Consider the following 17,110-nt stretch of genomic DNA (forward strand, 5'->3'; position numbering starts at 1 on the left):
TTCAAAAAGGATGTGGAGAAACTTGAGAGAGTGCAGAAGAGAACCACACACATGATCAGAGGTCAGGAAAACAGACCTTATGATGCCAGGTGGAGAGCCATGTGGCTCTTTAGCCTCGAAAAGCGCAGGCTCGGGTGCTCTGATGGCCACCTATAAGTTTATCGGGGTGACCACCAGGATCTGGGGGAACATTTGTTCACCAGAGCGCCCCAAGGGATGACAAGATTGAACGGTCATAAACTACTGTGAGACCGTTTCAGGCTGGACATAAGGAAGAATTTCTTTACTGTCCGAGCCCCCAAGGTCTGGAACAGCCTGCCATCAGAGGTAGTTCAAGCACCTACATTGAACACCTTCAAGAGCAAATTGGATGCTTATCTTTCTGGGATTCTATGACCCCAGCTGACTTCTTGCCCTTTGGGTGGGGGGCTGGACTCGATGATCTTCTGAGGTCCCTTCCAGCCCTAATGTCTATGAAATCTATGAGAAGTTATGTCAAGTTGTTCTCTTGTGCAACTTCAATTTTTTATACTGATCCTTTTGTCATGGAAAAACTCCATTCTTTTTCTTTCTGCTGCTTTGTAATCAAACATTGACAATCCATACTATTTTCTAAATGCTGTTTTTAGTATTATGTTGATGTTGTTGATGATTGAGGTGCGGAGGCAAGAAATTAAATGAAAGCAGCCACATCAGGTTGCTCCATTAAAGGCAAATAAGATAAAAGTGTACTGAACAAGAAAATGGGCAGTATCAGTTCAGTTTTGAGCTTCAAGTTACGAAGAACAATGAAAAAAGGAGAAACAAATGATACTAAATACACTCTCCAGTATAATAGTAAGTCATACAGGCCTATTTTGCCTTGTAATGTTTTTCTAATTTGTTACAGGATGATAACCATGAAGAAGTTGTTATAAGCAATAATGTTTTTACATTTCTTTTCACCAGGGTTTTAAAATATCTCTTTCTGAAATAATCAAACATGCACAAATGGCTGTATGCGTATTGAATGTATAATGTTTTTCTTTTCTCTGAAGTTTCAAGTTGTGGTGAATCAGAGCCAGAGGTTATCAGATGCTTGAAGCTGACTTTGATTAATTCGGTCAAGGGTATAGTGAAGCAGATAATTTCTTTGATGCAATCATGGGAAGCAACAGAGAACTATGGAACCTGTCAGCATAAACATATAGTACCTGAAAGTTTGCTGAAGACAATTCCAAAGGAATGGAAATATACACCTAGACAACTAAAGAAAAAAGAATCTGGGAAGTGTAGGTTACATATGTTATATAAAACTGTCATAAGAGCTTGTTATCTGTTTAATGAGAACATCAACACTCAAGAATTATAGCTGAGTTGTATGGCTTGACAACAAATATAGTTGTTCTCAAGCTAGTTTCCTATCTTTTTCTGAAAAGTATTAATTAAATTGTTGATATTACATTTTGGTACACTTTCTTGATGCTTTCAACCTTGTACACATAGGCTTTTAAAAAAATTCTAGTTATTTCTTATAATTACAGAAACATATAAAACCATGTTCAAGATTTTGCTTCTTGACCAGTTGAAAATGCTGTGAACCTATGGATTTTGTAACTTCAGATCTCATAATTATCACATTTTTAATCAGCAGTGTTTTAATTTAGATACATTATGAGTACATTGTTTACTGAAACTTTAGTCTACAAAAATGTATAGCTGCATAGTATTAAAATTAGCATACAGATTATTAATATAGATATACATAGTAGTCAATATTTTTAAAGATGCTGAAAAGTAAAGATGATTTCATGGATCTTTTTGTGAACACCTGTGGCTAAACAACCATGTCTTTAAAATCTTAGATCTTGCAAGCCATTCTTCAGAAATTGCTTAGCACCAGAATCATGGCATTATTCTATGATTCTTTACCACCCCTTCACAATATACTGGCCACATAAAGCAACCTGAGTGGTCCAGGTTACTTGTACCAATATCCATTTTGCCTATATTATGGAAACTCTAGAACAATTGGTGTTATGGGGACAGGGTAATTTTGTGTGATTTAAGAAGGTGGGGGTTGGAGAAATAACCAAAACATTATGAGTAGACTGCAATACTCCTGAGAGATTTAACATATTTCCCTGCAGTACGGATTAAAACAAAAAATATACAGCAATTTTAATGTCAACCTTGTGTACTATTTAATTTCAAATCAGTCAGAACAATGAACAAACATCTCTATCAGTTGTGCTATAATAACTGAACATAGCAGGACTAATTATAAATGAAATAGCAACCTTAGATCTTAATTTTCTTGGTTTGCTATTTTCAATTCAATCTGTGATATCTCAATTGATTTTGAAGATTAATATACAGTAATGTACAATAGATTTCTAGCTACATTGTTGAGTAAATCTTCCCAGCCATTTTCAGTGCCAAATAAAGTTAGGAGTTATCCTGTACACTCATAACTAAACTGTAGTAGAACCAGAATATTAATCATATCTCCTTTTCTTTTTTTCTCTTTTTAAGGCTTCACAAGGCTTGCAGCTCAGGCAGTATCTATTGTAATCAGCAAGTTACCTACAGTGATTGCATGTTTGCCTCCCCCAATTAAGTACTTCTTTTTTCTGGCTGAGAGAAAAATGTCACAAAACTTTGTTGAATTGAAGAAAGCTGGTCTGCTTGTCTGGAACTTGATTGTAATTATATGTCAGATATTTGAGGATGGAAACACTGCAGAACTTTTAACAGGTGCAACACTTGACAGATGGAGCAAAGAGAAACTCAGTTTAGTTTGTGCATGTTTGGAAAGTATTATAGGAAAACAGAAAAGTACTCCTGAACAAATGACCCAGAAGGTTATATTGAACATTCAACAACAAAGACCAAATTGGATAGAAAGTCAGTTGCTGAAAGCAAGAAAATTGAGCATTGACTGGTAAGAATAACTTAATATTTACAGGTGATGCTTTTTCTTTTAAAGATCTGTTTGCAAATGTTCAAAATAGAAGCAAATGAACTGTTTTCAGATGAACAGTGGTTTTGTATCCTCTAATTTAGATGAGTTCTCTGTGTTTGGTATATTGATGATAAACTATTGCTGGAAAACAGTTGCATACTGCAAATATAAACCATAGGTGTGGCATTGGGCAAGTTTACTCCTAGTACTCAGAGAGTTGTGATTTTTATACTGATTGAAAAATGAACACAGTTTCATCTCTACTTTGTGTGAACAGGTAGAGTAACTGTAAGGCACATAATAAGTTTGTAAATGGATGCTGCTATGGCGATTAAATTAAGAAGGACTTAGTGGCTATAAAAGGCTTTCTGTGTTGTTATTTGATTAAAAAAGTAAGCATATTTCATTTTATAACATAGCAAACCCTGAGGGCAAGTGGGACATATCAGAACAGACGGGCCATGCACCCAACCGTTTCTTTATGAGGCAAATATCAACCTTCATGCAGATTTGTTATTAAGGTCCAAGTGTTTTTGTGCTTTACAATGGTTTTTCAAGTGATTGAATGGTATAAATGTGTTTATAGCTCTCTTTTATCCATAATTAGATTCTTCAAGAAAAAAGTCTAATTTTGATACTATGTATCATTATTAAAAATATTGTTCATTTGCTTTCTAGTATTCATTTATGGGAGTTGCACAGATTGGTAAATAAACTTGTTGACTACTGAAAGTAAGGTTGTTTGTCTTTTCATGCATGCTCGCCAAGGTCAGTGCCATTAATTTCCCACCAGTAATAATCCATATAAACAATGTTGTAATTCTAGATTTGAGTTACCCATTTAAATGAGAAAGCTTTCCTGAAGCACTCTGAGGTACAGCATTTTTTTTCTAGAGGTATTCAGTTGGCAAGAGTAGCAGTAAGCAGTGAGTATCACACACATGCTTATTGACATTGACCTTCATAATCTTAGCATTTGCATTTAATACTAATTTACAGACTCTAATCCAGTGATTAAGAGATTAAAGCCAGATGTCATCCATGGGACTCTTCATAAGGCAAAATATTCTTTAAAAATATACATTACTATCTACTGGAATAGTATTATAATTTAGTTACTAAGATTATAAGCCCTTTTTAAAGCAATAGAAATCCTAGTTATCACCTGAACCTTTGTCATAACCCTCAAAAATGTATAGGCAGCTTGTGACTGCTACGGTCCTGGGGCGCATGGAGTGTCCCACAGAATCACGGGGGGCTCCCCAGCACACTCGGCAGCAGACCCAGAAGTGGACCAGAAGCACTTCCGGTTCACTTCTGGGTGCACCAGAGAGAGTGCTGGGCGCCCCTCCTCCACCCTCCCTGGCTCAGCAGCTGGTGCCTCCTGGGTCTGGGGGGGCACCTGGGGTCCCCTTGCAGTCAATTGCCGAGCTGGGGGCACAGGGCCCCCCTCCCCACGCACTCCGTGGCGGACCCAGAAGTGGAGCAGAAGTACTTCTGGGTTCACCGACAAGTATGCAGGGGGCCCCCACACACTCCTGTGGGATGCTCCATCCACCGCAGCATTGCAGCATTCACAAGCTGTGCCTGGTACCTTGAGATATGTAGAAAAATTATTTAAAGCTCTGTCTGTGTCCAAATGGCTGATTCTCTGAATCAGCATTGAATCTTAAGATTTGGATTCAGCCAAACTGAATTGGGGACAGTGATCCAAATCAATGAATTGAAGCAGTGTCCCCAATTCAGGCTGAATCCAAATCAGAATTGAATAGGGCCCATTTTGCACACCCCTAGTATGCGTACTTATATTTACACTTGCAGGTGCATGTGTATAAAACATTTGTTGTACCTAGATGCATATTTATCAGCATGTATTATAATGAAATACCTAACTCATTTTTTCTGTTGCTCACAAGTTAGAAATGCATCATATATTAGAAATGTATAATATTTTTGTAAGCAGAAATGTGTAATGTTTTTACATTAAATTATCATAGTTCTTCTCAAGATTACATCTTGGCAGTAATAAAAATAAATAAATAAAATGGAAAACCTTGGGTAGATTTTTTCCAGTTGTTGAACACAGATTTAACTTTGCCTTTATGGAAATTAAAAAAAACCCCAAAAAACTCTGCAGTGGAGAAAGTGGCAGCTGTATGCATTACCTGTCTTGTATACTGCCTGAAAGCATTACTATTCATTAAAGTAACCTTCACTTTGTAGTAACACCCGAGCTGTAAACAGTCAAGTTATATTCTTGAGAACACACAGCCCAAAAAAAGTAAAGAAATGTCTGTCTTTGCAAAGTAATTTGTCGAGTTGAAGATTATTGTTTTTCATCATGGTGACCCTGACTTGGCTGACTGGGTACATATACAGATTAAGATGAATGCAGTTATTCCTTGGCTGAGGTCTGCCTCTTTCAGGGTACATTCTTCCTAATGACATGATTGATAGGCAGTCCCAAATCCAGAGAGGAACTCATTAATCATAGCACTGACTGAATCCAATCATCTGCTTCACCTGCACAGTGATGGACAGGAAAGGATACAATTTGGGTGCTGACACTGATACACTTCTTTGTCAGAAGGCCTCAACTTTTTCAATGTCAACCTCTAGGAAGCTTGACAAGAAATTTAGTTTGTATCTATACACAGCATCAAAAAATCAGCCTTAAATATGCTTCAGTTTTAAAGATCTATTTCTTTTGAAGCTTTTATATAAAATATACCATAATAACATAACCCTTTACTTCTGTTCAGCTAAGAACAGAATTATAATTTTTAATTTTGAGCTATTTACTCTGTAGAAAGTTTTGAAACTACATGTGGAACCAATATCAACTTTATAATCCAGCAGCTGTGTAGCCTTTAAGTCAACAGCAACTTTCAGCAGTACTAATTTTGTATTTATGGCACATTTTCAAAAGTAAACTGCAACAAACAGCTGAATGAACTGTAGTAAATTTTATTCAGAACCATAAACAATGAAGACCTTAGCTTCTATTCAAAATGCTTATTTTGTAGATCTTACTATGAATACAGTAATATATATAGAAAACATGTTATGGGTTATTAGTCTCTCAAGTTCTAATGTGTCCATTGCTGTGATATCTGGGTGCCAAGTTACATTTGTGCTACAGACCCAGATATTTAAAGGAATTCTGATTTAAGTGGTGTTTTCAATTTAGAAGAATGTATTTCAGCAATGTTTCTCAAACATTTTGCCAGCATAAGTAGTTATTCCTGCTGATTCCAATGTAATTGTTAGTTTATGATTTTTATAAGACGAAATATGACAATAATAGCCATAAACATTACTTTTGGGACAAGATTTTTCAAACATTAGGTCTTCAACTCTCATCAATCTCAATGAGAGTTAGGCACCTAAACACCTAAGATTTAATTTTTTTAACCAATTATGAATATAATAGCTTCCTTTGGGACACTTGATTTAGTCATTTTTTATGTTCTAGAGCAGGCAAAGAAATATGTACAAAAGGTTAAATGTTAATGCTAGGAAAGATACTGTTTAATGCTACGAGAAAAAATATTTGTTTCTTATAAGCTCTAGAAAAAAGGACTGTTTCATTTTTTCATCTCTTGGATTACTGTAATTTCAACAATTGTATTAATTTTAAACATAATTAAAATTAGGAATTAAGGAATGCTTATTATTTTAATGTCTTTAAGTGCTTAGCATAATTCCATATACAACTTAAGAAATGCATCTGAACAGCACTGTTTTTGCCCAGACCATATCTTTGCAAATGTTATCACTTACTGACTCATGTTGACGTATTTATTAATATTATGAATTTTAGCAATATTTTTATTTACATTAATAATATTTGTATGATTGCTTGCTTTATTCTAGTGCCTTTATTGCTGTAGAGGAAGCTGCAGTGTTAGAGGAGGGAAGTATTGCACTGGAATTGACTGAGCAGAAAATAAACATGATGGTCCTGGATATCTGCCACAAACCAGGTGGCAGCGAATACCTGAGGCAAATTTATCACATCATCCGGCTCAATGAGGTAGGGAAACGGCCTTTTTACCGAGCAATTAGGTGTGTACTGGCCTGAGGCAGCGTCTGCTGGCAGCTAAGGGTTAGTCAAGGAGGTGATAATGCTTCTTAAAGTCAATACCAAACTCAATATTGCATTGTAATAGAATCTATTCAGTTTAGGCTTTTCTGCATTTGTGTAGAAAGATTACTTAACAGGAAGCAATGTGGATTTTATTTATGTACTTAAACAGTATATGGCTCATAAACTTGCCTCAGATTTATATTGTATAGACCGTAGATATATTTTAAGAGTTAGAACATAGTAAGAAAATCAGCAGGCTATTGAAAAATAACTTAAAAGGAAGTAGAATTAAATATGTAGTAAATCAATGCCTCTGATTCTAAGAACACATTTGTAATGGCAAGATAAATACATTGTGATGAAAGTCTGGTTTAATCTATATAAACCTGTTAGTTAAACTATAGTCAAAATTATGTAAGAGCATTTACATTAACCATTTGGAAATGGATTCAGATTTATTTAGCTGTGTGGAATCTAGACAAGGTAAAAAAAATCTGACATTGTCTGCACTGAATGGTCCTAGACTATAGAAAGGATTGTACTTTAGTTTTCATCTTCATGAGCAGTATAAATTGAAATAACCATTAATATTTAATTATATGGTAATACAGATAAACAGAGCTGAATGTTCCTTCTTGAAAAAAATAGAATTAATATTTTATTTGAAGATATTCAAACACGTATATAGTTGTTCAAGATATTATTACATATGTGTGTGTGTATGTGTGTGTATATATGTGTATTATGTGTGTGTGTGTGTGTGTGTGTGTGTATGTGATTAATGGTGTGAATGATTCTGTAAATATGGCATAGGCCAAGAATTTAAAAATCTAAAAATCCTAAAGGAAAAGGGGTGTGTGTGTGTAGATATATGTATACACACACACAGATTTATAAATCCATTTAATAGATTTGAAAATCCATTTTTATTAATTAATAGTAGTGATTGGGTACTTCACACTTCTGAAAATCAAATCAGCTGTTTGGGTGCCAAAATAGTATAAATTTAGGAACTCATGTGTCTGTAAATATAAATGGTAGTGTTGGGGTGACGTTGTAGCCATGATTTGTCCAGTAGTTATACAAGAGGCAGGCATCAGGTATGTCTCCAGGTTAATGTCTCTTAGTTTATAGTATAAGTACATCCTGTTTAAGTGGATCCCTTTTGGAGTAGTTTAGGTAAAGAAGATGGTTTCTTAGTTTTTCCAAAGTTCTCCTGCATAGTTGTATTGCATATATAAAGTTGTGTGTTAGCTAGAGGGTGGCAGATGATGAGTTCCCTTGGGATGATGTTACGTTTCTTGCACAGGCTTGGCAATCCTTGCCTCTATAAAGATATATACACACAGAGAAGTCATGCCATCTCTATTTAAATTTTGTCATAATTGGGGTCAAACTCAAGAGAAATGTCAGGGCTTCTGTTGGTCACCTTTAGGGGCCAGAATTGTTTTCCCCCTTGAATGCATGTTTGTTTCTGCTCCCTTTCCCTCCATCTCACATGTACCTTCTCTAAAGCCTTGGGCATTAACTATAACTAGAGATGGGTAATAGGCTGTAATGGGCTGGTGCCCCTAATTGTACTGGAAAGTTTCCAAGGATTAAACTGTCACCAGATTTGAGGTCAAGAAGGAATTTTTGTTCAGGTTAGATTGCCAAGGTTTATTGGGATTTTTTTTGTCTTATTTTGTAGGGTCCACTTTGTCCATTTTCCACTTCTTCAGATCATCTGAATAGATTTTAGCTAGCAAATTTCCTTCTACTGAAGTGGCCAAACCCTTAGTGGTGCTCTTGTCTCTCCTGCTCTCTTCCTGTAGTATGTTCTAGGTTTTCTTTTTCTTTTCTATTTTTTGATCAGGTGTTTTCTGCTGTGGTATATAAGTGGGACTGGAGTGAATATTCTAATGCATTGGCTGTTTTGAAGAACTGTTTAATTCTTTCGTGTTGTTTCACTTGTCAAAATAATTTGATATTCTTTGGGCCATACTGAGAGAAACTTTCTTTGGCCAGGTGATTAGGGAACTCCCTTTAGATGGAGAAACCCATGTTCAAATCCTTATCTAATTCACATCCTTATTTTTTTTAATGCCAAGTGGGATTGGGACAGGTCCAACAAGAGATCCAAGTCAGGGAGAACCTGATAAAGCAGAGTGTTAAGACTGGCTTGCCCATGTCCTAGATGAATGTTCCAACTGTGTTTATTGTGGTCTTTCCCCCTCTCAGTCTCTATCTCTCTGATTTATAACACAAAATCCAGCCTAGTGCTGACAGAAGTTTAATCGAAACTGGCATATTCCCATGAAACATGTTGCAGTATAAAATTACCATTTTCCAATTTCAAATATTAGGGATTCATATAGGATGTGGAAAAAAGGCAGATTGGCAGCTTATATGTCAATCTACCTCCTCACAAATGAGTACACTAAGCACCAGGTTCAGGCTCCGTGTAGCTGTCCCTGAGCATGGGGACATGAGGGTCCTTGGCTGGGTATGCAGGAGCCAGGGTGAGACTCTGTTGGGAGTGTGCCCAAGTGTGAGGATTCTCCTGGGCTCACTTTCTGGTGTGTGTGTACACCCTGAGGTGCTTCATGACAGGGTGTGATGTTATGGCCTGGGGAAGTGGGTGCCCAGGTCCAGGGCTCATGCAGTGGATACAGATAACTCCCTTCCCGGCTCCCCCTGCCTGCCTGCGGCTGTCAGATGGCTGAAGGCAGGAAACAGGGCTAAGGAGAGGGTCTGTGTTGGCTTGGCTCTGGGAGAGCTCAGGGGTGGGGCCTGCTGGGCACTCAGCCAAAACAACCAAATGTGGGCCAAGTACTAGTGCACCTCCCTGTGGAGTGGTTGTGGGGGACTGCAAAGGAGGCTGGGATGCTGGAAGACAGCAATCTAACTTGAAGCAGTAGGGGATCTGGTATGGAAGTTCGATTCACTGGTCTAACCTAAATTGATTAGATTTGAGTGCACAGTGAATCAGATCTATCTTAGACTTGGTTCTGCCATTTTTAGACCAGTCTATATTCATCAAATGTCTGTAGTTATGGGTTTAGATCATTTCCGATCTCTTAGACTGGTTTATGTGTAATATCGGTACCTGGCCCTGGATTGGCTGAACACCAAGAAAAGAAGACATCAATTGCCTGCAGTTGCAGCTTTCTCTTCTGATACCCCTTCTAACTCGCTTTGAGTTCAGTAAAGACTATTCCTGCACTTAACCAAAATCTGTGTGGTGGTATCCTGACCTAGGGGTGCCCTTGTGTGTGTGTGTGTATGTCAGAGTATGGAAGAGGCTGCCTAGGTTTCTGCTTCTGGGTTCCCAAGAGTTTGGTGTTCTGGGGCTGTCAGAACTTTTGTGTCTTTTAACGACCACATTTCCCCAAGCCACTCATTAAGATGTACTTCAGTTCCTAGCAGTGTACCAGGGTTCAGTGTATCACAGGCTGATTTGGGGGTGAAGGGGCAGCTTGTTGGTTGGTGGGAGGTGGCTTCTCCCTTCCCAGGAGCTGGGTGCTGCCAAGGTCTCTGGTTCAGGCTACTGGCTTAAGAAGACTTTTCCTAGGGTTGGCAAGTGGGGAAGATCCCTGAATTCCTGGTTCTGGGTTCCCAGGGAGCTGGGTATTCTGGAAGCTGCACAAAATTTCCATTAGTTTTAAACAGAATTTTCCCCCAAGGCTCTTGTTAATTTCATTCTGTTTGTGGCAGTTGACTAGGTTTTGGGAAATTCGAGGCTGATTTGGGGTGGATGCATGTAGTGGGAGTGAACCAGCACCCTGAGATGTATGTGGCAGGGGGTGACCCAACACCCTGAGAACCCAGAAACATACCCCCTGCTTCTGCATTCTAAGGGTGCTGGTTCATCTGAGGACTGTGCAGGGTCTCCATGTCAGTTGCCAGAAATGGAAAGAAATTGACCAGTGGCTTGGAGAACAGTGCTGTTTAAAAGTTGCAGAGACCTGGGCAGACTCCCAGGAATGCAGATTCAGGATTACCCCCTCAACCCATTTAACCACCCTCCGCAGCTCAAATCAGCCTGGAATGGCACGAAGCCTGGTCAGTTATCACCAGTGGAATGATGAAATTGACAAGCAGCTTGGGGGAAAGTGCTGTTTAAAAGCTGTAGACACATTCAGCAGCTCTCCAGACCTAGGAAAATCCAGAAGCAGAGGTACCTCTCTCTATCCATCTGACCACTCAAATCAACCAGTCATGGCATGGACTGGGTCAAGTAGGAGCAGGCTGGGGCAGTAGAGTTTTGGCTGAGTGCCAGAGTGGCCAGGTGCCATGCAGGGATTGTGTGGGGAGGAGGGAATGAAGAGCAGTGCAATGTGGGACGTTTGGAGGACTGACCAGACACTTGTCACAGAAAGCTTGGTGTCTGCACATAATGCTGAACTGGTTCAAGGAGGACCACTTTAAAATAAGACTTTATTAATCAGGTATACTTCTGAAACTTTCCAGAAGGTTTAAACCATTCTAAAGTGTTATGTCTGTCCACACCCAATATGAACATAGTTATAACACAATAAAATCTGTAGTCTATCACAGCTTCATGATATTTTGAATGGTTTTGTTTTTAATACTGGTAGTAGAAGAATATCATGAAGCATCTTCTGAGCATGCAGCTTTACTTCCTATAACTTCAGTTATTCTTAAGAAGGCTTCAGTTTTGAGAGAAATTTTTGGTTCTCCATCTTAATTAGAAGGAATATATATTTTGAGCATCCAGTGAACTTATACTTGATATTTAAATGAGCTATAGCTGGAATTTGATCAAATTATTGTTATCCAGTATGTGGTCTTTACTGATTTTGCATTTCTTCTTAAAAGGAATATTTGAAAGAACAACTGTCTTGTGGGAATTCTTCTGAAGAGGGTCTGCCACCAACTAGATGTTTAAATTTGATACTGAAGAATACAGAAGAACAACCAGTCTTCAACCCCTTCCAAGTGCACAAACAGTATTGTGCAGATGTGTTCAATCAGGTTGGTGAACATTTGAATGTCAATTAGTTATAATTGAAATTATTATATGTGACAACATAATGTTAAGTGACAATAGGCATTGAAATTATAATGTCATGAGTACAAAGTTCATAAAATGAAAGTACAAAGTGAGAATGTCTAGACCCTTTTCTTTTATGTTTGAAGTCCTGATGTGGGTGTCACCTGTATTCTTTCACTTGAGGAAAGTATGTTTTATATGTCTTCATTGAGCTAATTTAGTAAAAATTTGTTTCAAGGAAACAGTTTAAAAAAAATCATCTAAGGTAGTTTTCAGAAGTGGCTAAGTTGCATCCAGTAAGGCCCATGTATAATTTGCCTCTCAAAGACAGATTTGTAAGTCAGTTTCTTACTTTTGAAAATGTTTCTTCCAGAGTTTCTCCCAAACTCCCAGTCCACCAGTCTTCTTAATTTCGTGGACATTCCCTGTATAATTTCAACTAGTTAAAATAGAAAACACTTGCTTTTATAAAAGGTTACAGTGAAGTCCATACTATGAACTTTAAATAGAGTGCCCTGTTCCTGTTTTGTATAATTTTGTTATGATACTGTAGTGGTTGGATTGGTGGTGGTAGTGGGTTTCTTAATTTTTTAATTTATTTTTAAAGCAAAGATCACTTTATAGAACACAAATACTGGTTTTTGTTTGTTGTTTAATGGATATTTAATCCTTGTCATGTGTGGCAATAAAAGTGTTAATAATAGCCAAAATTAAGATTGAAACTAATTTGAAAAGGTTCTTGATTTCAGATGAACTCAGCTTACATGTGTACCTTTTAAAAATTATCTTAAATTGAAATTATCAAAGGAAAGGATTGTTTGTCCTAGACAACCAGTTAAAAAAAATTAACCATGTCCTAATTTGGAATGCAGATAATATTTTTATCGTGTCTGTTACAGTTTTTGCCTACATTCATTAATAGTGTAGTAAAATAAGACCTTCAAATACTGACAACTCAGGGCAGAATTCTTCTGCTGTAAGACAGGATTGTAGTGCTCTATTAATCAGCCGATGACAAGGGATAGTTCACATTGGCGTGCAATGGATTTCAGAAATGTTTAGCATAAAATCTATTATCAGAACTTGGAAAATTGTCCTATCATTTAAATAAAAATAATTAATGGATCACAGAGCTTAAATTGTGTCAACCCTATTTGTCAGTAAACTGACTGGCTTTCTGAACTTAATTGTATTATTCCAAAATATACCTTATTTTATTTCCTCAAAAAATCTGCTTTTAACCTAAGTATATATGAGATGCCATGCAAATAGAGTGACTAGATATTTGGTGTCCAATGGTATCAGCTGCTTCATAAAAGGTGCTAAAATACTCATAATGGACAGTTATTCTCCCCATAGGGACAATTTCTTCTTAACACCTTAACTTAGTGGCTGGCTTCTGCAACAAAGTTTATAATCCCTGATTAGTTTGTTTATTTTTATCATATCTAATTTAACTGTATCTGTTTTCATTAAACACAAATTTCTAATCCTTTTTTGAATCTTAAATCCTACTAAGCTCTTGGCCTTTACACTATTTTTGTCTGAGTTAATTATTGCCTAAGGAAGCTTTTCCTTTCATAAGTTTTAAATTCATTGCCTTTCAGTTTCATAGAATGTGCCTTGGTTATTTTGTTATTAGAGGATAAAATTGAGTGAAAACTTTTTCTTTGTTCACAGCCCCATGTTCCTTGTGGCCCAGTAGCTGTGAACTCAGTTATCAGCGTCCCCTATATTTTCTAGCAATCTTACCTCACTTTAGAAACTATGAACAAATTACAGCTAGTGGTTTATAAGATGACAGTCAGTGGATCACAGCTCTGCCCCGGCTCCAGCTCATGCTGTCACTGCCACAAGATCCCAGCCCCAGAGCAGCAACCCACCCAGCCACACACCCCACCAGAGCTACTTGGGCTGGTCTCCATGGAAACCCTGGCCCCATGCTATCACGGCCCCACTGTTCCTGGAGTCTCCATGGAAACCAGCTGCAGTGACACGGGCAGGGGCTACTGGAAAATGGAGTCTGTCGCAAGTCCAATCCAATCTGTGGGTCAGACTTTGCCTGCACCTGCTCTATCATATAGTAGTTATAGCCTTTCGTTAGGCTTGGCTAAGCAAAACAGTTCCACACTTTTTAATCTCTTTTCATATGCATATCTTTTTATATCTTACCATATTCATCATTAATTTCTGGACCCTTTTTGTTTCTGCACTGAGCAGAAGACTACACTGAGCTCTTCGGAGGGACTTCTAGATCTTTTTTTTAGTGGCTATATTGATTTAGACCTCAGCAGCATGCATGAGTAGTTTAGATTATTCCCTATACTATACATTATTTTGCATTTGTAAATTTCATCTACCACTGTGCAGTTAGAATAATAGAAAAATAGGAGTGAAAGGGACTTTAAGAAGTCCCCCCAGTCCCAACTCTCTGCTCTAGCCAAGGCCATCTCTATCTGAACTAGAAAAATATTTGTCTAACCTGTACTTAACCACTTTCAGTGTTGTAGAATCTGCAGGCTTCCCAGATAATCTGTTCCTGTTTCATACATTGTAAGTTCTTCCTAATATCTGACATAAAAGGTCATTCTCTCAGAGTGTGGACAGACATAAAACTTGAACTGTTCCAAGAATGTCACTGATTGGAAGCTGGTTCACAATTGTCCTAGGTCAGAGGTATCAACACATATATCCTTAAGGGTTCTAGGTAGAGCCACCACCTTTTAGGTGTTGCCATGCTGTGTTGAACCATAATAGTGAGTACCCAGTTGAGTTGCAGTTATCTGCTCCCCCTTCTCAGTAGTACTGAGTTCAATAAAGAACCATTCCTGCAATTTACTGAAATTTGTTGCTGGCATCCTGACTGGTAGTGCCTAGGCACAAGCGTCTGGTGGGGGGGGTCACATGCCTCCCCTGAGATTGGCCCCAAAAGTGCTGGGGGACCCATTGATGCACCCCAACTAGGCACCACTCCGGACAGGGCCAGGCGCCCAGCAGATCCCTGCTGGTCTAATTGTATGGCCAGGGACTGTGCTCTGCTTCTCTACCCAGCCCACCCTCTCTGACACCACTCTGGAGTCTGGAGCATCAGAGAATGCTCCAGCCAACCAGAGTACTGCCCCATGTCCCCCCACCATGCAGTCCCTCCCTGCCTCCCTCCCCCTCCCCCTCCCTACCTGTAAGGAGCATGCTCCGATCCCCCAGCAAAGGTGCTGTTCCTCCTGCTGGGAGAAAGGTAAGCCTGGGGATCTTGTGGGGGGGAGGGGAGAGGCACAGGGAGGAGTGGCCCAACAAGGGGTGGGGGAGTAGTGGTGTGCTGTGCTCCCCCCCATGTGTTGTGCCCCCCAGATTTAGGAGGCACCAGTCACCTATATGCTTAGGTACATATGCAAGGAGGGGGAGCTGCCTGGAGATATGCTTCTGGATTCTTAAGGTGCTGCCAGTTTTTTAAGCTTTTAAAGAGTACCTTTTTCAAGCCACTCATCAATTTACATCAATTTCCATTAATTAAATAGGATTTGGTGGATCTCTGCTTCTGTGTGTCTGGGGGTTAGGGGTTCAGAGGGCAACTCTCTTTTAAAAGCTGGGCAGTTTCCTTCCACTGGTGGCAGTGGAGTCCTTGGGCAGTGCCCCCCCAGGACCCTCAGCTCCCAGACACATGAAAGCAGGGGCCCTGGAAGTCCTCTACCACCTGACCACTGCTACATTTCTGCCCCTCACTCAAATAAGCTTGGGATGTGAGGAACCATGATGAGTTGCCACCAATGGAAGGAGGTTGACCAACTCTTTAAAAGCAGCAGCCAACTGAGAGACCCCAGCCTCTAGGCCAGGGATGGGCAAAGTCTGGCCCACAGGCCAGATCATTCCAGCCAACTCCATCTCCCAGCACCCCCCACCCATGTCACTGCAGCCAGTTTTTATGCAGAACCTAGCAGCAGTGGTGCCATGACAGCATGAGGTTGGAGTTTCCTTGGAGACTGACCCCAGCAGCACTGGCACAGCGTGCGGCTGGATGGAGAGCTGCTCTGGGGCTGGGATCTTGTGATGGTAACAGTGTAGTCCAGAGCCAGGACAGAGCTGCAATCTGCTGCCCACACACTTTAGGCAAGGGCGTGCAGGCATGGCTTTGCCCTGGCTCTGGACCACACTGTCACTGCTGCAAGATCCTGGCCCAGAGCAGCTCCCCACCCAGCGCTGCTGGAGATGGTCTCCATGGAAACCACCTGTAGCAATGCAGGCAGGGGCTGATGGGAAATAGATTCCAGCCACTGGCCACATCCACTATTTTTCCCACCCCTGGGGTCCAGTCAGCAACTGCTGCCCAAAATAAGCCTGGAATGCACAGAACCCCAGTCAGTTGCTGGCAATAGAAAGAAATTGACCAGCTCTTAAGAGCAACAGAGGGATGCCCCCAGACTCCTCACCAGGGACATGTGGTCAAGTGCAGGAAATGGAGGTTGGGACAGTAGAGTTCTGGTTGCATACCAGAGTAGCCAGTTTCTGTGTGGGGCTGCAGTGGGAGGGAGGGTGAAGAGCAGTGCGATTTGGGACTCCTGGAGGACCAACCAGACAATAGTCATGGGGAGCTCAGTGTCCAGATATAATGCTGAACCAGTCTATGGAGAACCAGTTCAAAATAATACTCAATTATTCAGGTATAGTTTTGAAATAGTAAAGGGGATTTAAACCATTCTGAACTGGTTTGTACATCTGGATGCTTGTGGTTTAAACCACATTTAAACTGGATTAAGTGTTTTGTCTGTGCACACCGTCAGTAGCAGAGATAGAGGGTGCGGACACATACAACGACCAAACCTTTCCCAAATGTCACTTATTGGCAATTAGTCCACAACCGACATGGCTCAGAAGTGTCCGTGTATACAGTGTCCTGGCATTGCAGGTGGAATGGTTACCTTTAAGGCGTTGAAGTCCTAATGGCTCCATTACCAGGAGGTGGGACTAAGTATCCACTCAACATTCCTCACTTGTGGGCAAGGATGTGAGTGACCTGTGGCTGAGAGCATCTTCACTTTTTTGCTTTCTATAGTTTCATAGTTGGTAGGGTCAGAAGGGACCTGAG

General features: G+C 39.7%; 1 protein-coding gene across 4 annotated transcripts in view; it reads left to right on the plus strand.

The window, feature by feature from the left end:
* Positions 1 to 17,110, plus strand: part of KIAA0825 (KIAA0825 ortholog) — a 446,673-nt gene that overhangs the window by 205,800 nt on the left and 223,763 nt on the right. For all 4 annotated transcript variants that reach the window (XM_019516881.1, XM_019516884.1, XM_019516882.1 and 1 more), the window contains 4 exons: positions 1,038 to 1,271; positions 2,515 to 2,923; positions 6,821 to 6,980; positions 11,856 to 12,011. In XM_019516881.1, the coding sequence (XP_019372426.1) occupies positions 1,038 to 1,271; positions 2,515 to 2,923; positions 6,821 to 6,980; positions 11,856 to 12,011 (959 nt within the window). The remainder of the gene's footprint in view (positions 1 to 1,037; positions 1,272 to 2,514; positions 2,924 to 6,820; positions 6,981 to 11,855; positions 12,012 to 17,110) is intronic.

Source organism: Gavialis gangeticus, unplaced genomic scaffold (assembly GCF_001723915.1).
Source record: "Gavialis gangeticus isolate Ggan-Ray unplaced genomic scaffold, GavGan_comp1, whole genome shotgun sequence".
Classification (NCBI taxonomy): Eukaryota; Metazoa; Chordata; order Crocodylia; family Gavialidae; genus Gavialis; species Gavialis gangeticus.